Genomic DNA, 19,059 nt, shown 5'->3' with positions numbered 1-19,059 from the left:
TGACACTGTTAAGCTGTCGTAATAATGGTAGTTATAATCTCTATATCAGCGATAAACGTTTAAGAAGAAGAAGAAGATGAACAAAGAATTGTCAACGAGATGTTGACTGAGAAACAAGTGACAATCTAGAAGAAAAAAGAGTCAGAAAAGAAGTGTCAATGAGACCGAAATTATCAAAGAGAGAAATGTCTACGAGATTTAAAATCTTACATCTAGGCCTATCTGACGGAAATGTAATAGCTAAGAGAGGAACTGTCAGTCATAGAGATATTAACTTTAGCGCATTCAGCGGACAGAAAAGAAGTGTTTATAAGTATTTATATACACAACTTACTTCTGTGATAATGTGGTTTTCCAGTGCTAGAGATTCTTCGTTTTCAGCATCAAGAAATTGTTGGACATCGACATCAACTGATGTATCGTATACCATCCTGATGCGAGTATTTACGACATCTGTTGGTGAATGATTAATATATTCTTGGCAAGAGATTGAACATCATTTTTAACTCTCCTTATATCTCTACGTTGAAAAAGTTATACCTAGTTGGGATATTGGTTATAACAACCAATATTGGTTTACGTCAGACACCTCTCTATATTAAGTGTATGTACACTAGACTACACATTTGTATGCATCTTGTTATTAGTTCTAGTTGAGTAAAACGATCATGAGTAACAGAGAGCACTTGTCATGAATACAAACGGTTCTTCTTCTTTTCCAGTACCTATAAAATTGAGTAAAACTTCCATCCATGGGAATTGAAATAGTGTGACAGTGATATCAAGGAGCTATATACAACTTTGTCTCATCGAAACCAATATTAAAACTATACTACTTACTGAAAGTAAAGGAATCTTTCACAATCACATTTTCGTTTCCAAACGTATTTTGATTTTCACCATAGAGCGCGTTGTTAAATTCTGTGACATAGTCGAACGTTTGACATCGTCCACCCAGGAGGATGAAGAAATCCAAGTTAGCAGTAACTGTCTCTCCGTTCGTTGATAAATTCATATTGTCGATTCCTAGAAACCAGTCTTTGCACATAGCACCTTGCCTGAATATTAATATGATCTATGGAAAATAAGATTCTCTCATTTGCATAAATGGTCAAACGTGCAGGGATAAAAGATTGTCCAACGGGAAGACTATGATTTCATTATGACCACATTAGTATTGTGTATTTAATTGTGATGGAGGTAAGGGGCGTGGATTAATTAGGGTATGACATACCGATATCCATGACGTCAACGAGTAAACTATGAAACAGATCAGACATGCTGCATTGCTAGTTGTCACGACTGAACAAGCCACTGTAATTCAACTTAAATCTGTAAAATGTACTAAGAGTAATAATAAGGATAGAAAATAAGGATAGATTGTGTAAACTTAATAGTGATACACATGACAACCTAACCTAATGTGAAATGTATCTGTTCACTATCACTATATAAAGCATAACGTTCGCAGGTACGTCACGATAAGTCATCACATTCACATGAGAATGTTGCAGGCAGCAGCCTTAATTGTACAACACTTACGAACATATCGTTGAAATGTTGGTAATGTTTACCACAAATAACGGTTCTTATAATATAGTCCACTTCAAGCAGAGTATTCAGGCCGCGACGTGTACTTGGAATCCGTACAGCTTAAAGGAGAAGAGAATATTTGCACGGAGAAGAGGGGTACAAAATATCCCTGCATTCCTAATGGAACGTAATCAACAGGCTGGACATGGTAAGTTGTCCGATTGCTAATCGGCAATTTAAATCTTGATGTCTTCGGAGTTGTAATAGCGTACCGGTATTACATTAATTTGTGAACCTGAATAGAGATTTAGCGGTCATCTTTAATTTGCCAGTACAAAGAAGACCATGGCACTGGCCATCTATTTGAGTATTGCCTTTACTCAACAGAAAGTCCAAGTTCAGTGTTACTCACGTCAGCCAGTAGCCGTAGGTTGACGTCATCAGAAATGGCAGCCCTTCCTTGTATAGACTTAAAGGCAATCGTTGCTGGTAGGACCCTCACTCCAGTGTCTGAGAGAGCAGAACAATTTTTAAACGACAATTGTCAAACATTATTCACAACTGTAAGAGTTTTGGGGTAACCATTCTTTCCTGGGGTGGCGGGATGAAGGAAGAACAAACAAACACATATATGCCTGAGGGAATCATGTTAACAAAGTACTTGTAGATTCCTAGTGGTTTGATGTAGCCACTCAGTGTTAATACTCGTTATACCTTGCGTTCTAGCAATACACTCACTCTAACTGTTCCCAGAACTAAATTGAAGACCTATGGCGACCGTGCCTTTCCATCAGCCGGGCCCAAGCTCTGGAATGGCCTGCCCATATCTGTGCGGAGTTCTCCTACTCTCAGTCAGTTCAAGTCTTGCTTGAAGACTCATTTTTCAAGTTGGCGTTCTATTAGGGTTGTACAGCGCTATTGAATACTTCGTAGATTTTAGCGCTTTATAAGTACATTTATTATTATTATTATTATTATTATTATTATGAGATATATTCTACTATAGAAGTCTGTTCTCATTTACATGTGTATCATTTAATCAGAGTAGCAGCTCCCTGATTTAATGTTCCTTGTTGTTGCCTAGCTGCATAATTGATAATATTTTGTTTACAGGAGAAATCAAACGAAGACTTTCATATCACTGAAAGATCCATCAACATCTAACTGTGGTTCTCTGCTGTCGCTCATTTCAATATACCGTCCCTCGTTTAATCATAAACAATTTTCTTTTACTGAAGCCTTTTCTTATACTCGCTATAATCCCCAGTGACCGAGTGGCAAAAAAATATCATTCTTAAACTAGGGCACCTCTATGCTGCATGGTCAACTCATACTTTGATATCGTTTTATCACTGTCTCTGAATAATTAATGGCCTTGATTTTGTGTTTACCTGTGCGTATCTCTATTTATTTTAGTGTTCAGTTATGTCACTTCCTTGTTGGAATGTTTAAATCCGAAAACGTTGAAGATATTACATATTGTTCACTTTCTCTATAAGCAACGTAAACACAGCAAATATGAGGAGAGCAACTTACCTGTTGAAACGATTGGCGGAGCAGGTACTGTAACGACTGGTCTCGTACTGGACTCGAACGAGGGCGGAGCTGAGGGCGATGGCTGTATTTCTGATGCCACAGGAGGAGCAAGTGATGGCATTTGTCTAACATCAGATATTACGGGAGGAGGCGCTGGCGGCATTGATCTCGTTAGTGACATTTGTGGTTGCAGCGGTGGTGATGACATTATTTCTGACATAATCGAACTTGGCAATTGCGATAATGATGTCATCTCTGACATCATGGAAAGAGACGAGGGATAGACTGATACAGTTTCTGATATCACTGGAAGAGGATGCAACGACGACATCGATCTCACTTCGGACATGACAGAAGGAGAAGAATTTGGAAATGATCTCATTTCAGACATCAAGGAAGGAACCAGTGATGGTATTGACATTATCGAAGGAAGTAACGGTGACATTGATCTCATTATTGATAGCATGGAAGGAGGCAATGAACTCATTTCTGACATCATGGAAGGCGGTAACTTTGGCTGTGAACTCATTTCTGAAAACATAGATGGTGACAACGGTGACATCACAGAAGGAGATAAATGTGAAAATGATCTCATTTCAGACATCAAGGAAGGAACCAGTGATGGTATTGACATTATCGAAGGAAGTAACGGTGACATTGATCTCATTTCTGATAGCATGGAAGGAGGCAATGAACTCATTTCTGACATCATGGAAGGCGGTAACGATGGCGTTGAACTCATTTCTGAAAACATAGATGGTGACATCACAGAGGGAGATAATGGTGAAAATGATCTCATGTCAGACATCAAGGAAGGAACCAGTGATGGTATTGACATTATCGTTGACATTATCGAAGGAAGTAACGGCGACATTGATCTCATTTCTGATAGCATGGAAGGAGACAATGGTGGCAATGAACTCATTTCTGACATCATGGAAGGCGGTAATGATGGCGTTGAACTCATTTCTGAAAACATAGATGGTGACATCACAGAGGGAGATAATGGTGAAAATGATCTCATTTCAGACATCAAGGAAGGAACCAGTGATGGTATTGACATTATCGAAGGAAGTAACGGTGACATTGATCTCATTTCTGATAGCATGGAAGGAGGCAATGAACTCATTTCTGACATCATGGAAGGCGGTAACTTTGGCTGTGAACTCATTTCTGAAAACATAGATGGTGACAACGGTGACATCACAGAAGGAGATAAATGTGAAAATGATCTCATGTCAGACATCAAGGAAGGAACCAGTGATGGTATTGACATTATCGAAGGAAGTAACGGTGACATTGATCTCATTTCTGATAGCATGGAAGGAGGCAATGAGCTCATTTCTGACATCATGGAAGGCGGTAACGTTGGCTGTGAACTCATTTCTGAAAACATAGATGGTGACAACGGTGACATCACAGAAGGAGATACAGGTGAAAATGATCTCATTTCAGACATCAAGGAAGGAACCAGTGATGGTATTGACATTATCGAAGGAAGTAACGGTGACATTGATCTCATTTCTGATAGCATGGAAGGAGGCAATGAGCTCATTTCTGACATCATGGAAGGCGGTAACGTTGGCTGTGAACTCATTTCTGATAACATAGATGGTGACAACGGTGGCATCACAGAGGGAGATAATTGTGAAAATGATCTCATTTCAGACATCAAGGAAGGAACCAGTGATGGTATTGACATTATCGTTGACATTATCGAAGGAAGTAACGGTGACATTGATCTCATTTCTGATAGCATGGAAGGAGGCAATGAACTCATTTCTGACATCATGGAAGGCGGTAACGTTGGTTGTGAACTCATTTCTGAAAACACAGATGGTGAAAACGGTGACATCACAGAGGGAGATACAGGTGAAAATGATCTCATTTCAGACATCAAGGAAGGAACCAGTGATGGTATTGACATTATCGTTGACATTATCGAAGGAAGTAACGGTGACATTGATCTCATTTCTGATAGCATTGAAGGAGGCAATGAACTCATTTCTGACATCATGGAAGGCGGTAACGATGGCGTTGAACTCATTTCTGAAAACATAGATGGTGACAACGGTGGCAATGACCTCATTTCTGACATAATCGAACTTGGCACCTGCGATAATGATCTTATATCTGACATCATGGAAAGACGCAATTCTGACATCACCGTAGGAGACATCGACCTCATTTCTGATAACATGGAAGAAGGCAAAGGTGGCGTTGATCTCATCTCCGACATCAGGGAAGAAGCAAGCGATGGCAATGACCTCACTTCTGACATCAATGGAGTCGGTAACGGTGACGCTGAACTCATTTCTGAAAACACAGATGGTGACAACGGTGGCAATGACCTCATTTCTGACATAATCGAACTTGGCACCTGCGATAATGATCTGATATCTGACATCATGGAAAGACGCAAGGGTGGGATTGATGTAGTTTCTGATATCATTGGAGGGGGCATCGATTGTTCCGGGGAAATTTCTGATAAAACTGGAGAATGCAATGGCGAAATGAACGGCATGGACGTTATCATCGATGGAGGCTTCGAGGGTATGGTTAACATCTCTGAGATCTCCGAAGGATTCATTGACGAAGGTATAGGCGGATTCATCATTGATGGAGGTATGTTCGAATTAATTGGATGAGGCATCGATTGTGAAGGGGATATTTCTGATATCATTGGTGGAGGCATTGCTGAAATGGACGGCATGGGCGTCATCATCGATGGAGGCTTCGAGGGTATGGTTAACATCTCTGAGATCTCCGATGGATTCATTGACGAAGGTATAGGCGGATTCATCATTGATGGAGGTATGTTCGAATTAATTGGATGAGGCATCGATTGTGAAGGGGATATTTCTGATATCATTGGTGGAGGCATTGCTGAAATGGACGGCATGGGCGTCATCATCGATGGAGGCTTCGAGGGTATGGTTAACATCTCTGAGATCTCCGATGGATTCATTGACGAAGGTATAGGCGGATTCATCATTGATGGAGGTATGTTCGAATTAATTGGATGAGGCATCGATTGTGTAAGGGATATTTCTGATATCATTGGTGGAGGCATTGCTGAAATGGACGGCATGGGCGTCATCATCGATGGAGGCTTCGAGGGTATGGTTAACATCTCTGAGATCTCCGATGGATTCATTGACGAAGGCATTGGCGGAGTCATCATTGACGGAGGTATGTTCGAATTCATTGGATGGGGCATCGATTGTGAAGGGGATATTTCTGATATCATTGGTGGAGGCATGGGCGTCATCATCGATGGAGGCTTTGAGGGTATAGTTAACATCTCTGAGATCTCCGGTGGATTCATTGACGAAGGCATTGGTGGAGTCATCATTGACGGAGGTATGTTCGAATTCATTGGATGAGGCATCGATTGTGTAAGGGATATTTCTGATATCATTGGTGGAGGCATTGCTGAAATGGACGGCATGGGCGTCATCATCGTTGGGAGCATATCTGATATCGGCGGAGCCACTGAGGTCATCTGAACCATCTCTGACATCCTCTCCGATGAACTTGAAGGATGCATTGATGACATTTCACTCTGGCCCATGACGTTCGTTCCAAGGATTATTAACAAGTGACATGTGATGCCTGAAAGAAAGTCAAACATGTCCATTCTCTCAAATAGCATTACACAAATGTTTTACAACAAGACTGTACGAAACGGATAATGGGATGTATTTATAATTAAACAGTAGGCTAATTTTAAATCGAAATCGGACCCCATACGCACGGACACGGATATCGCTGAAACCGGTTTTCCCTGACATGTATAGTGCACAACTTGCCTAATTTAAGGTATCATTAAATATATTACAAATAACTAGATCATCATTTTTGTGATCAGTTCCGAACTGTTATCTTTCTGTCCATTCCCGTGTGAATACTCAAAGAGGGCGTGAAGAGTATACAGAAATCTAATATTGGTAGTAAACTATTTTTAAATTATTTATCACTAAACGTACACAACGATATTGAACTGTCCGAACAAAATTCACCAACTGATCTACGGTACTACATGAAATATTTCAATAGGACCTCCGTTCACGCCGCTGTATCCAATAACTACGTAACAAGACCAAATGAAGTAACGAGAAATTTACGTGCTAATGATGAATGCGTAGGTCAACCTGTGAAACGATGACTTTAGGTTTCAAAATTAAGTTTAATTTGTTGTAGTCTGCTAAGAAACACTGCTATTAGTCCAAGTTTTAAGTTTTGCTTTTAATTTGGGAATGATCCTTTTAACCCCTGAGGCACATTAAATTGGCTGGACCCCCTCCCCCCCCCCCAAGATGCAATTAAAATTCAACAACTAAAAAGCAAGGCTTTTATGGCCTTAAATTAATAAGACAGTTCAAATGTATGAAGATTTCTAACGTTTCTAAATGTTAAGGTATTTTTGGGATTCCTTAACATTTGGTTTCTTAGTTACAGTCGACCATCTATGCAGAGACCGGATTTGGATACATTTAGTCTAGTAGATAGAATTTGCCCCATTTTTTTTATGTAAAATACCGGCATATTTGAGTATTCCTTACAAGTTCCTTCTACTGAAACTGACACATGGTACGATCGTTATTCGGAATACATTTCTAACTAACATTCTTTAATGTCAATTTGTCACCTAACATGAAACAGTCAACTTGAGACTGCGCTGTTTTAGGTTTTGTTGAATGTCCTGATACTTCTCGATATCTTATTATTTAAGGGATCAGTTTAACTTCACAAAGTTTAATGATTGATATGCAGAACGTTAACAGGTTAAGTCCACTATTACTCTAACATGTTGTATGCCTCTACCTGCACCTTTAATTCGCTTAATGTTTGGAGGCGTGTAAAAGAAACTTATACGAAACAAAATAAATGTACTTACATTTTGAAAGAAAAGATGTGATGAAATTGTTATCCATGTTGTTATTCGCTCAGAAATACTGATCCATGTATTAACGTTATGTTTGAACACCTGTGGAGGATAAAATGATCTATCATATACATTCTTTTATAATTTAATTCCAAATGGCGAGAAACTGTCGGTCATCTCAAGGTAACAACCAAGATGACGTTAAGAAGATATGAAAACGTTTTGTCTTATGTTTATAAATGATTGCAATGATCGGTAAAGTTATTCAGTGAGGTTATGTTTGTATCTTTGTTTCAGTAATCTGATAAGCATACGCTGGTTGCGTGACCACGGACTATGTACTGTGCTCATAACTCTATAGAACTGTACATTATTTGACTCGTAAACACTGACAGTAACAATGACATAGTAACAATGACAGTAACAGATGTTTAACAGAAAAACTATGTCGTTCTCATATCTTCCATTTCTATTGTAACCAGCGCCGATCGTCAACACAGAAGTTGTACGAGAAGAGAAGGATAGGAGAATCCAGAGAGGAAGAGACAATTTCTTTACCTTTTCGTCAAGACTTATATAGAAGATTAGAGATTCTGGAATGTGCGGCGTGAACTAAACTTAAAGAGTGAGAAACTTTCTCACGAGTAAATTACCATGAGCGAGTGAAAAGTTTTCACAAGTGATTCTCATGAGTAAGTATTCTCACGAGTTAATGTGAGAAAAGAAAATCAACGGCTGTGCCTTGAACATTTTTTACTCTGACTCCATCGTCATCTTCGATCCCTTCATCTCGAACGTTGATTGTAAAAAAGTGGAAACTAGCCGCATTAAAAACGTTCAAATAATATCCTTATTGCTTATCTCTGTTTTATGATGCACGAAACAATTGCGTTATTTTCTTCCTACATTAGGATATTATTACTGTATAGTAACTGTATAGAGCTTTAATTCAAAAACATGCGTTAAACTACTATCGAAATATCTTCTCCTTTTTTCCTTTTTTTTTTTGGATACATACATTCTTTACCTGGCACCACAAGACTAGGTCGGTTGTTTAATAGATAGATAGATTGAGGTCGCTGACGTCACAGACAAATATACATCGTTCTTCGTTTATATATAGGCACCCAGCAAAAAATGTACCCTAATTTTACCGCGGTAAACTATGGTAAATGTGTGGTAAATAGGGTAAATGTGTGGTAAAATTGTGGTAAAATCAACCGCGGTACATTTACCGCAGTTTTACCATGGTATTACCGCGGTAAAAGTATGGTAAAAGTGCGGTACATTTACTGCGGTAAATTTACCGCAGTTTTACCATGATACTACCGCGGTAAAAGTAGGGTAAAAGTGCGGTACATTTACTGCGGTTAATTTACCACAGTTTTACTATGGTATTACCGCGGTAATAGTAGGGTAAAAGTGTGGTACATTTACTACGGTAAATTTACCATAGTTTCACCATGATATTACTGTAGTAAAAGTAGGGTAAGTTTATATGGTACATATTACCATGGTATTACCGCGGTAAAAGTGTGGTACATTTACTACGGTAAATTTACCACAGTTTTACTATGGTATTACCGCGGTAAAAGTAGGGTAAAAGTGTGGTTCATTTACTGCGGTAAATTTACCGCAGTTTTACCATGATATAACCGCGGTATAAGTAGGGTAAAAGTGCGGTACATTTACTACGGTAAATTAACCACAGTTTTACCATGGTATTACCGCGGTAAAAGTAGGGTAAAAGTGTGGTACATTTACTACGGTAAATTTACCATAGTTTTACCATGATATTACTGTAGTAAAAGTAGGGTAAGTTTATATGGTACATAAACTACATATGTGAAATTCCTACAATTGTGCCATTATTAACCACAGTAAAAATAGGGTAAAACTATACGGTGCAATTATACTATGGTAAATTTACCATAATTGTACCATGATTTTACCACAGTAGAACATATATGGGTCACACTATGAAACATGATGGTACATTTACAGCAATTTTTCCATGATTTTGTCCCATATTTTTGCAATACTGATATGACAAACCTTTTGTTCTACTCATATCTTAATGTTGGCAATATAAATTACCTGTGGATATGAGTTGAATAAAGAAGAGAGACAAACTGCTATTCTTATATATGTTATAGTATGCATCTCTTTTCCTAAAAAAAAACAAGCAGAGGATAGATACATAGAGAATTCCTTCATGGAATCCCTGATATATTTGAGAGGAGACAACAATTAATTCTTTTTTCATTATTAGGGAGAACCTAAAAGCCTTTAAAATGAAAAAAGAACTATATAAACTAGCACACATAAGGCATAGCTTCTGTGCCTCAACACTGTGGCACACAAAAATTGACCAATCAGTGTCCTCAGATTTGGGTATTCTCTGTCAGGTCCAATAAATGACTTGACAAGTCTATGTAATTATGTTCAGAGTACTCTTTCCATTTAAAAACAAGTCTTTGAGGACAATAAGAGATCAAAAGTCCAATCTGGACTACCAATTAAGTCAAAAGAAGAGAGTCAGGAATCATACCAGCTAGTATAACTGAATTCAACAAAGCTTTCTCATGTGTGAAATCTCCATGGATTTGATGAATTAAAAACTGATGCATTCTACAACTGAGGACTTATATGTCAGGCATACAACCATTACAATAAGGGTAAAGGCATATAAAATCATAATACAGTACACTGATGGGTGAAATTCAAAGAAATATATGGTGTACATGCTAATTGAAATAAGGACAAAATCATGCTCAATGTAAGGTAAAACTGTCCTACAATTAGTGTAAAATCATGGTAAACTGAGGTAAAACTAAGGTAAAAGCGTAGTAAATCTACGGTAAAATTGGGGTAAAAGAACGGTAAAACTGTGGTAAATTTAGGGTAAAAGTGTAGTAAATGCGTGGTCAATCTAGGGTAAAATTGGGGTAAAAGAATGGTAAACTGTGGTAAAAGCATGGTAAATATACGGTAAAATTGGGGTAAAAGAACGGTAAAACTGTGGTAAATTTGGGGTAAAAGTGTAGTAAAAGCGTGGTAAAAGTATGGTAACACCGTGGTAAATTGCGGTAAAATTGGGGTAAAAGTGAGGTAAAACCATGGTAAATTTGTGGTAATTTACTGTGGTAAACCGCGGTTTACCGCGTCCATAGGGCCAAAACACCGCGGTAATGTACAACAAATTTACCGCGTTTTTACCCCGGTTTTACCGGGGTAAAAGTGTGGTATGTTACCGCGGTAAATTTGAGGTAAATTTTTTCCTGGGCACTGCCATTAGTATTCAAAACAAGAACTTCACGAGGTAGAGGGGGGGGGGGGGTGGTCGTTCCACTTAGTTGCGCTGTTGGAGCTAGTTAGTGTATATTTGGTTTAGACTGCATTTAACTGTTGTATTATCAGTGGGTTTTTTTTCGTATTTTGTATCATTCATTGTATCAATATGTTTTTTTTGTTTGTATCATTCACCGCAGATACGTAATTTCCTTCTGGGATTCAATAAAGTTGACTTACTTACTTATATATTTACGATGCATTCATAGATGTAAAATAAACCAAAACAGGCTCAGACTGAATAGTTGGTAAGTCATGCATCATGTCTGTTAGATTATCAAAAGCTCTATTTGTTCATGCTTGTTTACAAAAGTCAAATAAGTAATAGTTATAGTTATTTTGTATAATATATATGAACAGGCTCCTGCAGTTAAGAAACGCCATTTTGTCAAGTATTACATTCTATGCTAAACGAAAACGATTTTTTAACATTCGAGCTTCTTACTAATCCAGGTGCGAAACAATGATCCTGGTGCACTGTATACGCAGAAGGCATTTGGTCTATAGCCTTACAACTTGTTACAGAATAACTGCAAACTCAGCTAACACATAGCAAGGCAATGTTGTGTGTTATCTCAAAGAATGGAGGCTAAATTTTACAAGTTTGCCAGAAAATAGTGCTTTGCCCTATGTAATCTGCATATATCTGTATATAAACGAAAACGTTTTTTTTTAACATTCGAGCATATATATACTGGCAAGATATATAATTAGAGTACACAAGCCTGGCAAATACAAACGGATAGAAAATAGACTGTTAACAGGACATCTCCATGCAGGAAGTATTTGTAGGTAATAGTATAAAAAATGTGAAGGCCTGACGTGAAGTCCTATAGAAGGTCAAAGGTAAAGAGCATAACCTGCTTACAGGGTTGCGTTAATGCTAGCAAACTCCACCATACGTTGCTTCTAAGCAATACTATCAGATGTCATTGAGATGTGCGTGACCTATATCAATACCATGGCCAATAAATTGTATACGTGAAGCCTGTGTGATTAAGAAGACACTGACCCATAATAGCAGATACTTCCCCATAACTTCCCCAAACAGCTAGAAGGAAACCCTTATTCAATTTATCAAATATCGGGCCAACAGATTTACTTTTCCATCACACACACAAGCACATAGATTAAAGACTTGATCAGGCCTCAACGTGAAAACAAGGAACCACATAAGCTTCAATTTCTTAACAGCTTCCCTGATCCTATATACATGCTGAACGATATCACAGAATGTTCAAAATGACGGAACCCAGACACGAATTTCTTAATCTAATTACAAGGTATCTCCCAAGAGAAACATCTTAGCTGTTTGGAAGGGGTAGGGCGGGGGGAGGGGTAGGGGGTTGTTACTGTTATATATTAAGCCAACAATGATAGTTGGCGTTGTGTCTCTTTTAAGTGAGTAGTTTATTCCGGCTTTATATATATATATATATATATATATATATATATATATATATATATATTAATTCTTGCAACATACTAGGCCAATCAAACCCATCTTCTGGACCGCCTTTTAATCTGCATGTAACGAGTACAAGAAAGTGACCAGCATGTTACGCAGCAACTTAATAGTTTAAATATTAATTAAAATAGCAATTGCTGCGCTGTAGTTTAGACGTTCATATATAAAGGGTTTCCAATGAACCAACTGTACTTGACGTATGATTGGTTAACTATTTTCTCTAGGACTATAAGCCACTTTCAGTTTGAGTAAGTAATATTTTTAATTGCCTTTTCTGCTTTTTACTACATTAGCACCAGTTACAAGTTGGGTAATGTTTATAGTTTCAGGAACTATGGGGATGAAACGTCAAGAATCTTGTTTATTTCTGCAACATAACAATATTATACCCTATCTATAATCTCAGAGTCCAGTTATGAAATAACCATTTGAAAACAGTCTATGATGTAAGGTGTAATCAAAAAAATTTTATCAAAAAGTATGGGATTTAAGATACCTTCTTAGATGTTCTCACCAAATGACGGTTAATGAGAGATCGCTGAGTTCCATGCACTTGAACCTCAACATTTTGTCGCCAGACGCATTTCCATTACCATTAATCTCATGTTAATCCATGTTAATTTCAAAATTCATCACAATATTCTTTAAGTCTTTTCTTGTAATTAATTACTAAAAAGTAGACTTGACTAATCAAGTTAATGGTATGGGAAAATAGAAAACCTTGAACTTCTCGATATCAACCAACTTACATTTACGTTTGTATTCCTCTAAGTAAGACTTTCTTCGAGTACATCGTATAAGAATATGGAAAATTCTTAACTTACTTTTCTGCACTAAAACCATTTCCAAAAAGCTGTAATGAATAAGAACAGATACTTCAAATTAACTCTCCTAGTAGGCTACTCAATCTGAAAATACAGTTGAATACGAACCACCCCAGCTTGTGATCTTGATATGCACTAAATCTAAATAGTAATTATCTTTTAACTAAAACACCGGTGGTTTCTACAGGCCAACGATTTTAAACAATGTTAACCTATATTAACGCTTCGTATATCTCTTGGAAACGTACACAAACGGTTTTTTAGAATGGCTGAATCATAGCCTACAGTGCTAGAGTTTTCAGTAGTAGTCGCGCCAATGCACATAACCGCCTTTCAAAGCTTTTTTCTTTGTGGTGATGTCTCATAACAAACTTTTCTCTTTCCTTATTTAATTACCGTGTGTTTGGAAGCTAGGCCTATACATAGGTGAAATAGTGAATTGAGTTATTAACGAGAAAAGCCTCTCATTTTTCTTTCAATCTCATTTCTTAGTGACGTAACACTATAAAACAACGGAAGTTCTGACTCGACAAACAACTTTCCAGATTTATGTTATTGTCCTCTAACTGTATTCCTTTTGGCTAAGATCATGTGTAGTATCTGTTCCCTTAGGGAATGGTGATACACACCTGACGATGATCACACAGTCACAGTCCCGATGCAAGGGGACTGGGGCTGAGAGCGGATCAGTCGTTTGGTAGTTTGGTTTTCGTGCCCAGGTTCTTTCCTGGGTGACTTTTTCTTAAAAAGTATTCCTTAGTAAAGATCTACTTTTCTTAGAAAAAAAAAACACACGAAAAGCAAGGCCTACAGTTGTGTTAATGTTTGCTATACTGCTCCCTTTAATTGTCTACAAGTTTAGTTTCTACTAGATCCTCGACCCTGAACAGATAAGTGAACTTTTATTTAATGAAAACTCTACAACAACACAAGTTTCCAAAATCCTTATTCGAGCGAGACTTTTGAAAATGAAATTCGTTTCATGAATTTAACCTCTTAATCGTGTATAGTTCGCTGTCGGGTCGCAAGTATATCATAACACAAGCCCGTATTATTAACATGCCGTGTTGGATACGTTGTAAACAAAGCCATTGTTTCTATATATCGTATACGTACTCTTATATTCAGGCTTAAAGCCCACAGCCCAAAAAAACTGCCCGACTGAACACGACCCGACTACAACTCGACCTTGATTACGTACAAAATCCTGCATGCTAGTCTGGTAGGGCGAGGGTGTTCATATGACTATATGACTATGACTATAGAGACAACATTTTGACGTTTAAAAAAAAATCCCATTGGTTTCCATCGGGAATACTGAATATGTAACGTTGTTCCCGACTGACAGTCGACAGACATGTGCAGTGATGCTCTTAGTTTTAACAAATGTAATAAATAGCGGGATAATAAATTGCAAACAGTCATCCCTGTGCATTGATCAGTCGATCAGTGTTCGGTGGGGGGGGGGGGGGAGGGAGGAGGAGTTAGTTAACTCCGTGGGCCTTCACGACAATCAAAAGCTAGTTCACGACGGTCGAGTTGAGTCGGGACCAGATCAGTATGGCAGTGTGTGGGGGGTTGTTGAACGTTGTAGGGATCGTTGAACGTCACATTTTATTATTAGTTTTGTTGCACAAAAACATATTCCCACCCTCTTATTCCTTTCTTTTTTTCAGTGATCGCTAAAGAAATACTAAGAAAAATTAGAATTCGCTATTTTTTAGTGAAAACTGAAATATTTTAGTGAAAACTGAAAGATTTCAGACAAGTTTGCAGCAAACCAGCCAACTTAGGATATATAATGGATATTTAGTTTTGCGATCCCAAATCGTTTCTGGGAGTGCACTCTGCCCGTCTCCCCCCCCCCCCCCATTTGGCTACGTCACTGTATTAGTATGGTTTCCAGAAGTGTACATCAATACTAACCACGAATAACTTGGAAAAGTTCAGGACAGCAAACCCTCATTATGATCATGGACAGAAAGTCGAGCCTCATCATTTTTATCCAGTAGCACACACCACTCTCTCCTTCTCCTCACTCATGTAGCTACCTATAGAGTTTTACATTATAACCAGGTTTTATACGTCGAGTCATCTTGTGAGAGTATATAATACTGATTAATATAAAGCTGTGGGCATACGTCTAATATACGTATAATATAAAATACTACTAACTTAGTGCAGTGTCATCCAATAACGGTTAGGCTAACCATGGAGCTATATAGCTCCATGGGCTAACAACAATGGAGAAATGACAAGATGAAATTATGACGTATGCATGACATCACAATACCAAACAGAAAATGTCAAATTGAATTGGCGAGTTCTGTCAGTGAATATTGGCAAACGTGTGACTTTTTCACGTTTAACTGACTAACAACAAACGTTTTATTTGAGTTTATCATATTTCTGTGGCAATTCTCATGCCTTGCATAATAAGTGACTGATTCTTTCGGGTGGAAAATTTATTTCTTCTTTGTAGAAACCAATCCAACCATACCCAAAGTTCACGACAAATTCGTTCATATATAAACAGCTCCTTTAGAATTCGCTCAGCGTACCCTGTTGGGATTTATATTTCATCATTGCAAACGCTTTTTTCGTTATTCATGAGGTACGTAGATTTTTTCTTAAAAGATTCTTTCAATTTTATTTTGTGGAAAAGATATAATATGAATAAATATATGTATTTGCAAAGATTTGTGAAAAACACATTTCTGGTGGCCCAACATAGGTAAACAGCATAGCTGTCGTCAATTTGTCACCGTGTTTTGACCAAATCATTTTTAAAATTCAGAATGTTCTTTGTTTTATTCTGTTATCATTGCATATGTTCCATATTTCTTGATTTATTATTTCAAGATTATTAAGGCAACAGTAACACTCTTATTCTCCCTTGACAGAAGGGTGCGCCTTAAACTTACCATGATTTACCCATCACGTACATATTTCAAAATTGGAACAGACATATTTGTTCAGTGTGAACTTTTGAAACATTTAATTTTGTTTTATTTATTCCAAGTTTCATGACTTAAAATTATCAATGATTTAAATTCAAGTATACCTACGGTAGTATGTACTAGTCGTCATTATTCTTTGCAAATATTAAAGACGAAACAACCGATAGCATTATTCTAATTTCAATAAACTCCCTAAAGTCTGCATATGTTATGTCTCATCATTTACGACTACCTAGTAAACTCACTCTAGCAACTTGCATGTGTAATCTTCCGTGCATGTCATGCAATGAAATAGTTCTTATAGATGCTACCTATAGCCTCACCACTTTATAAATAACAACTTCAGTCAGTGCTATATAGATATATATAAATAGCTATATATATAGATACTATATATACCGTATATGTCTGTCTGTCTGTCTGTCTGTCTGTCTGTCTGTCTGTCTGTCTGTCTGTCTGTCTGTCTGTCTATCTGTCTATCTATCTATCTATCTATCTATCTATCTATCTATCTATCTATCTATCTATCTATCTATCTATCTATCTATCTATCTATCTATCTATCTATCTATCTATCTATCTATCTATCTGTCTGTCTGTCTGTCTGTCTGTCTATCTATCTGTCTGTCTGTCTGTCTGTCTATCTATCTATCTATCTGTCTGTCTATCTGTCTATCTATCTATCTGTCTGTCTGTCTGTCTATCTGTGTGTCTGTCTATCTATCTATCTATCTAACATACAGAAAATGGTACCACGATCGTAATTTGTTTAAGGTTCAGAAGTTACTGTTACTGAAGGTATACTGTTGCTCTTAAAAAAAACTGTCACTGGTTTCCTCGCCTCCTAATCGTTACCTCAAAGTAATCAAGTTATTTTGTACTACTAAAGAGTAGCCAACGTGTAATGTCTGTCGGGAATCTTTTCCTACTGACTCTTGTGTTGCTTGCAAAGAGCCGACTTAAAGAGCTGAAACACATCAGGACTGTCTCATGAGAATAATCCCAGAGAAACGAGAAGAAAAACAAAAAATAAACTCCGAAAAAAAAAATCTCGAGAGAAAAAACAACGGAGAAAGTAAACCAGGATAAACGAAAAACAAAGCTCAGAAAACCAAAATAAAGTTGAAAACTGAAATATTCAAATCAGAATAATGGAAAATTAAACAATATTTTCAGTAATGCCTCCATAGTCAGCTTCCGTATCTTAGCACCCAACACCGGTCACACTATACCGATTTTTTATCGGAATACTATCCGATTTTCCCGGAGGAATCGAAACAGCCTGTTTTTCGTTCGGGTCTTCTAGCCACAGTGATAAAGGACCTGATTTTGCTATCTGTTGAGCCATTCCGATGTGGAATAGCCCTCTCCTAACTTTTGATATTGACTCCGTTTCCTTTTATCGGATAGCTATCCGATTTCTCTTCCGATTTTTATCGTTTTTCGATGTGACGTCACTTCAGAATGTAGTCCGTTCCAGAACCCCTCAGATTTGGAGTAGGTATTCGAATATTCCACTGCATTCATTACATTCACTACCACAAACCTCACTCTTCGGCCTAAAATCGGAAATATCGGACCGTATTCCGATAAAATATCGCTGTAGTGTGACCGGGCCTTAAATTTGCGTACGACTGTTACACGGGAGAAGTGATGTCAATATTGTTAAGCTCACATGTGGGGTTAACACTATGAAAACTACAGAATGATAAGAGCATACAGCCTTGTCTGACTTTCATAGAAAAAGAAAGAGAACATATTAAAGATACAATATTAATTTAAAGTAACCATATTTAGTATGAAAATATACCATAGTTTTTTTAAAGTCTAGGAGAACTGCGACAATTAGTGTGTAAAAGTACAACAACATAAATCATATTAAAATTAGTAACACACTGACAAAAACTACTAGATAATAAGAATAGAGAGAGAATTTATGTGCTGGTGCTAAATAAACGAAATCACATTAGGCCTACATCACACTTGGTTTTATCCTTTTCTTCGGACAGGCAATTTTCGATATCTGAAGTACGGTTTGGCCCGACCATTATGAAGGATATACAGAGAGATGTATGGTTTCTACTGTTTTTATTTCTCTTCCACGGCTTTAAATGTAAGTATTAAAAGGAGAATGTTACGTGAAAAAATTGTCTCCAAAATTCGAAGCAGATAGTTCCCGTTGATGATTGTATTCTTTCTCACGGGAGTCACTCAAAGCAGATGAATAATGATCTACACAAAGTCCATGTTTGTTTGTTTGTTTTATTTTTTGCTTTATTTTTTTTTAATTGTTAAAAAAAAGCGTCACATATACCAGGTAGTTTTTAATGCTTAATACGTTACAAAAAGGACTTCAGTCCAGACTCATGTATGCAAATTAGTGTTAGGCATAGGTACCTTCACTATGACAATGCGATGGCAGTAAGATCAATCGGGTGATGATTTCGGTTGTGATTTGTGCTGGCAATAAAACAACAAACTCTCAAAAAGTATTATCTA

The 19,059-nt window shown here is 37.4% G+C and overlaps 1 protein-coding gene across 3 annotated transcripts in view; it reads right to left on the bottom strand.

The window, feature by feature from the left end:
- The window catches only part of LOC139961138 (uncharacterized), a 46,224-nt gene that overhangs the window by 13,948 nt on the left and 13,217 nt on the right, over nt 1–19,059 (bottom strand). For all 3 annotated transcript variants that reach the window (XM_071960056.1, XM_071960055.1, XM_071960057.1), the window contains 5 exons: nt 7,970–8,059; nt 3,070–6,684; nt 1,946–2,043; nt 841–1,075; nt 335–453 (listed from right to left, as the gene is read on the bottom strand). In XM_071960056.1, coding sequence (XP_071816157.1) covers nt 335–453; nt 841–1,075; nt 1,946–2,043; nt 3,070–6,684; nt 7,970–8,006 — 4,104 coding nt within the window. In that variant the 5' untranslated portion in view covers nt 8,007–8,059. The remainder of the gene's footprint in view (nt 1–334; nt 454–840; nt 1,076–1,945; nt 2,044–3,069; nt 6,685–7,969; nt 8,060–19,059) is intronic.

Source organism: Apostichopus japonicus, chromosome 20, assembly GCF_037975245.1.
Source record: "Apostichopus japonicus isolate 1M-3 chromosome 20, ASM3797524v1, whole genome shotgun sequence".
In the NCBI taxonomy this organism is placed as follows: domain Eukaryota; kingdom Metazoa; phylum Echinodermata; class Holothuroidea; order Aspidochirotida; family Stichopodidae; genus Apostichopus; species Apostichopus japonicus.
This window is presented reverse-complemented; position numbering and strand designations above follow the sequence as displayed.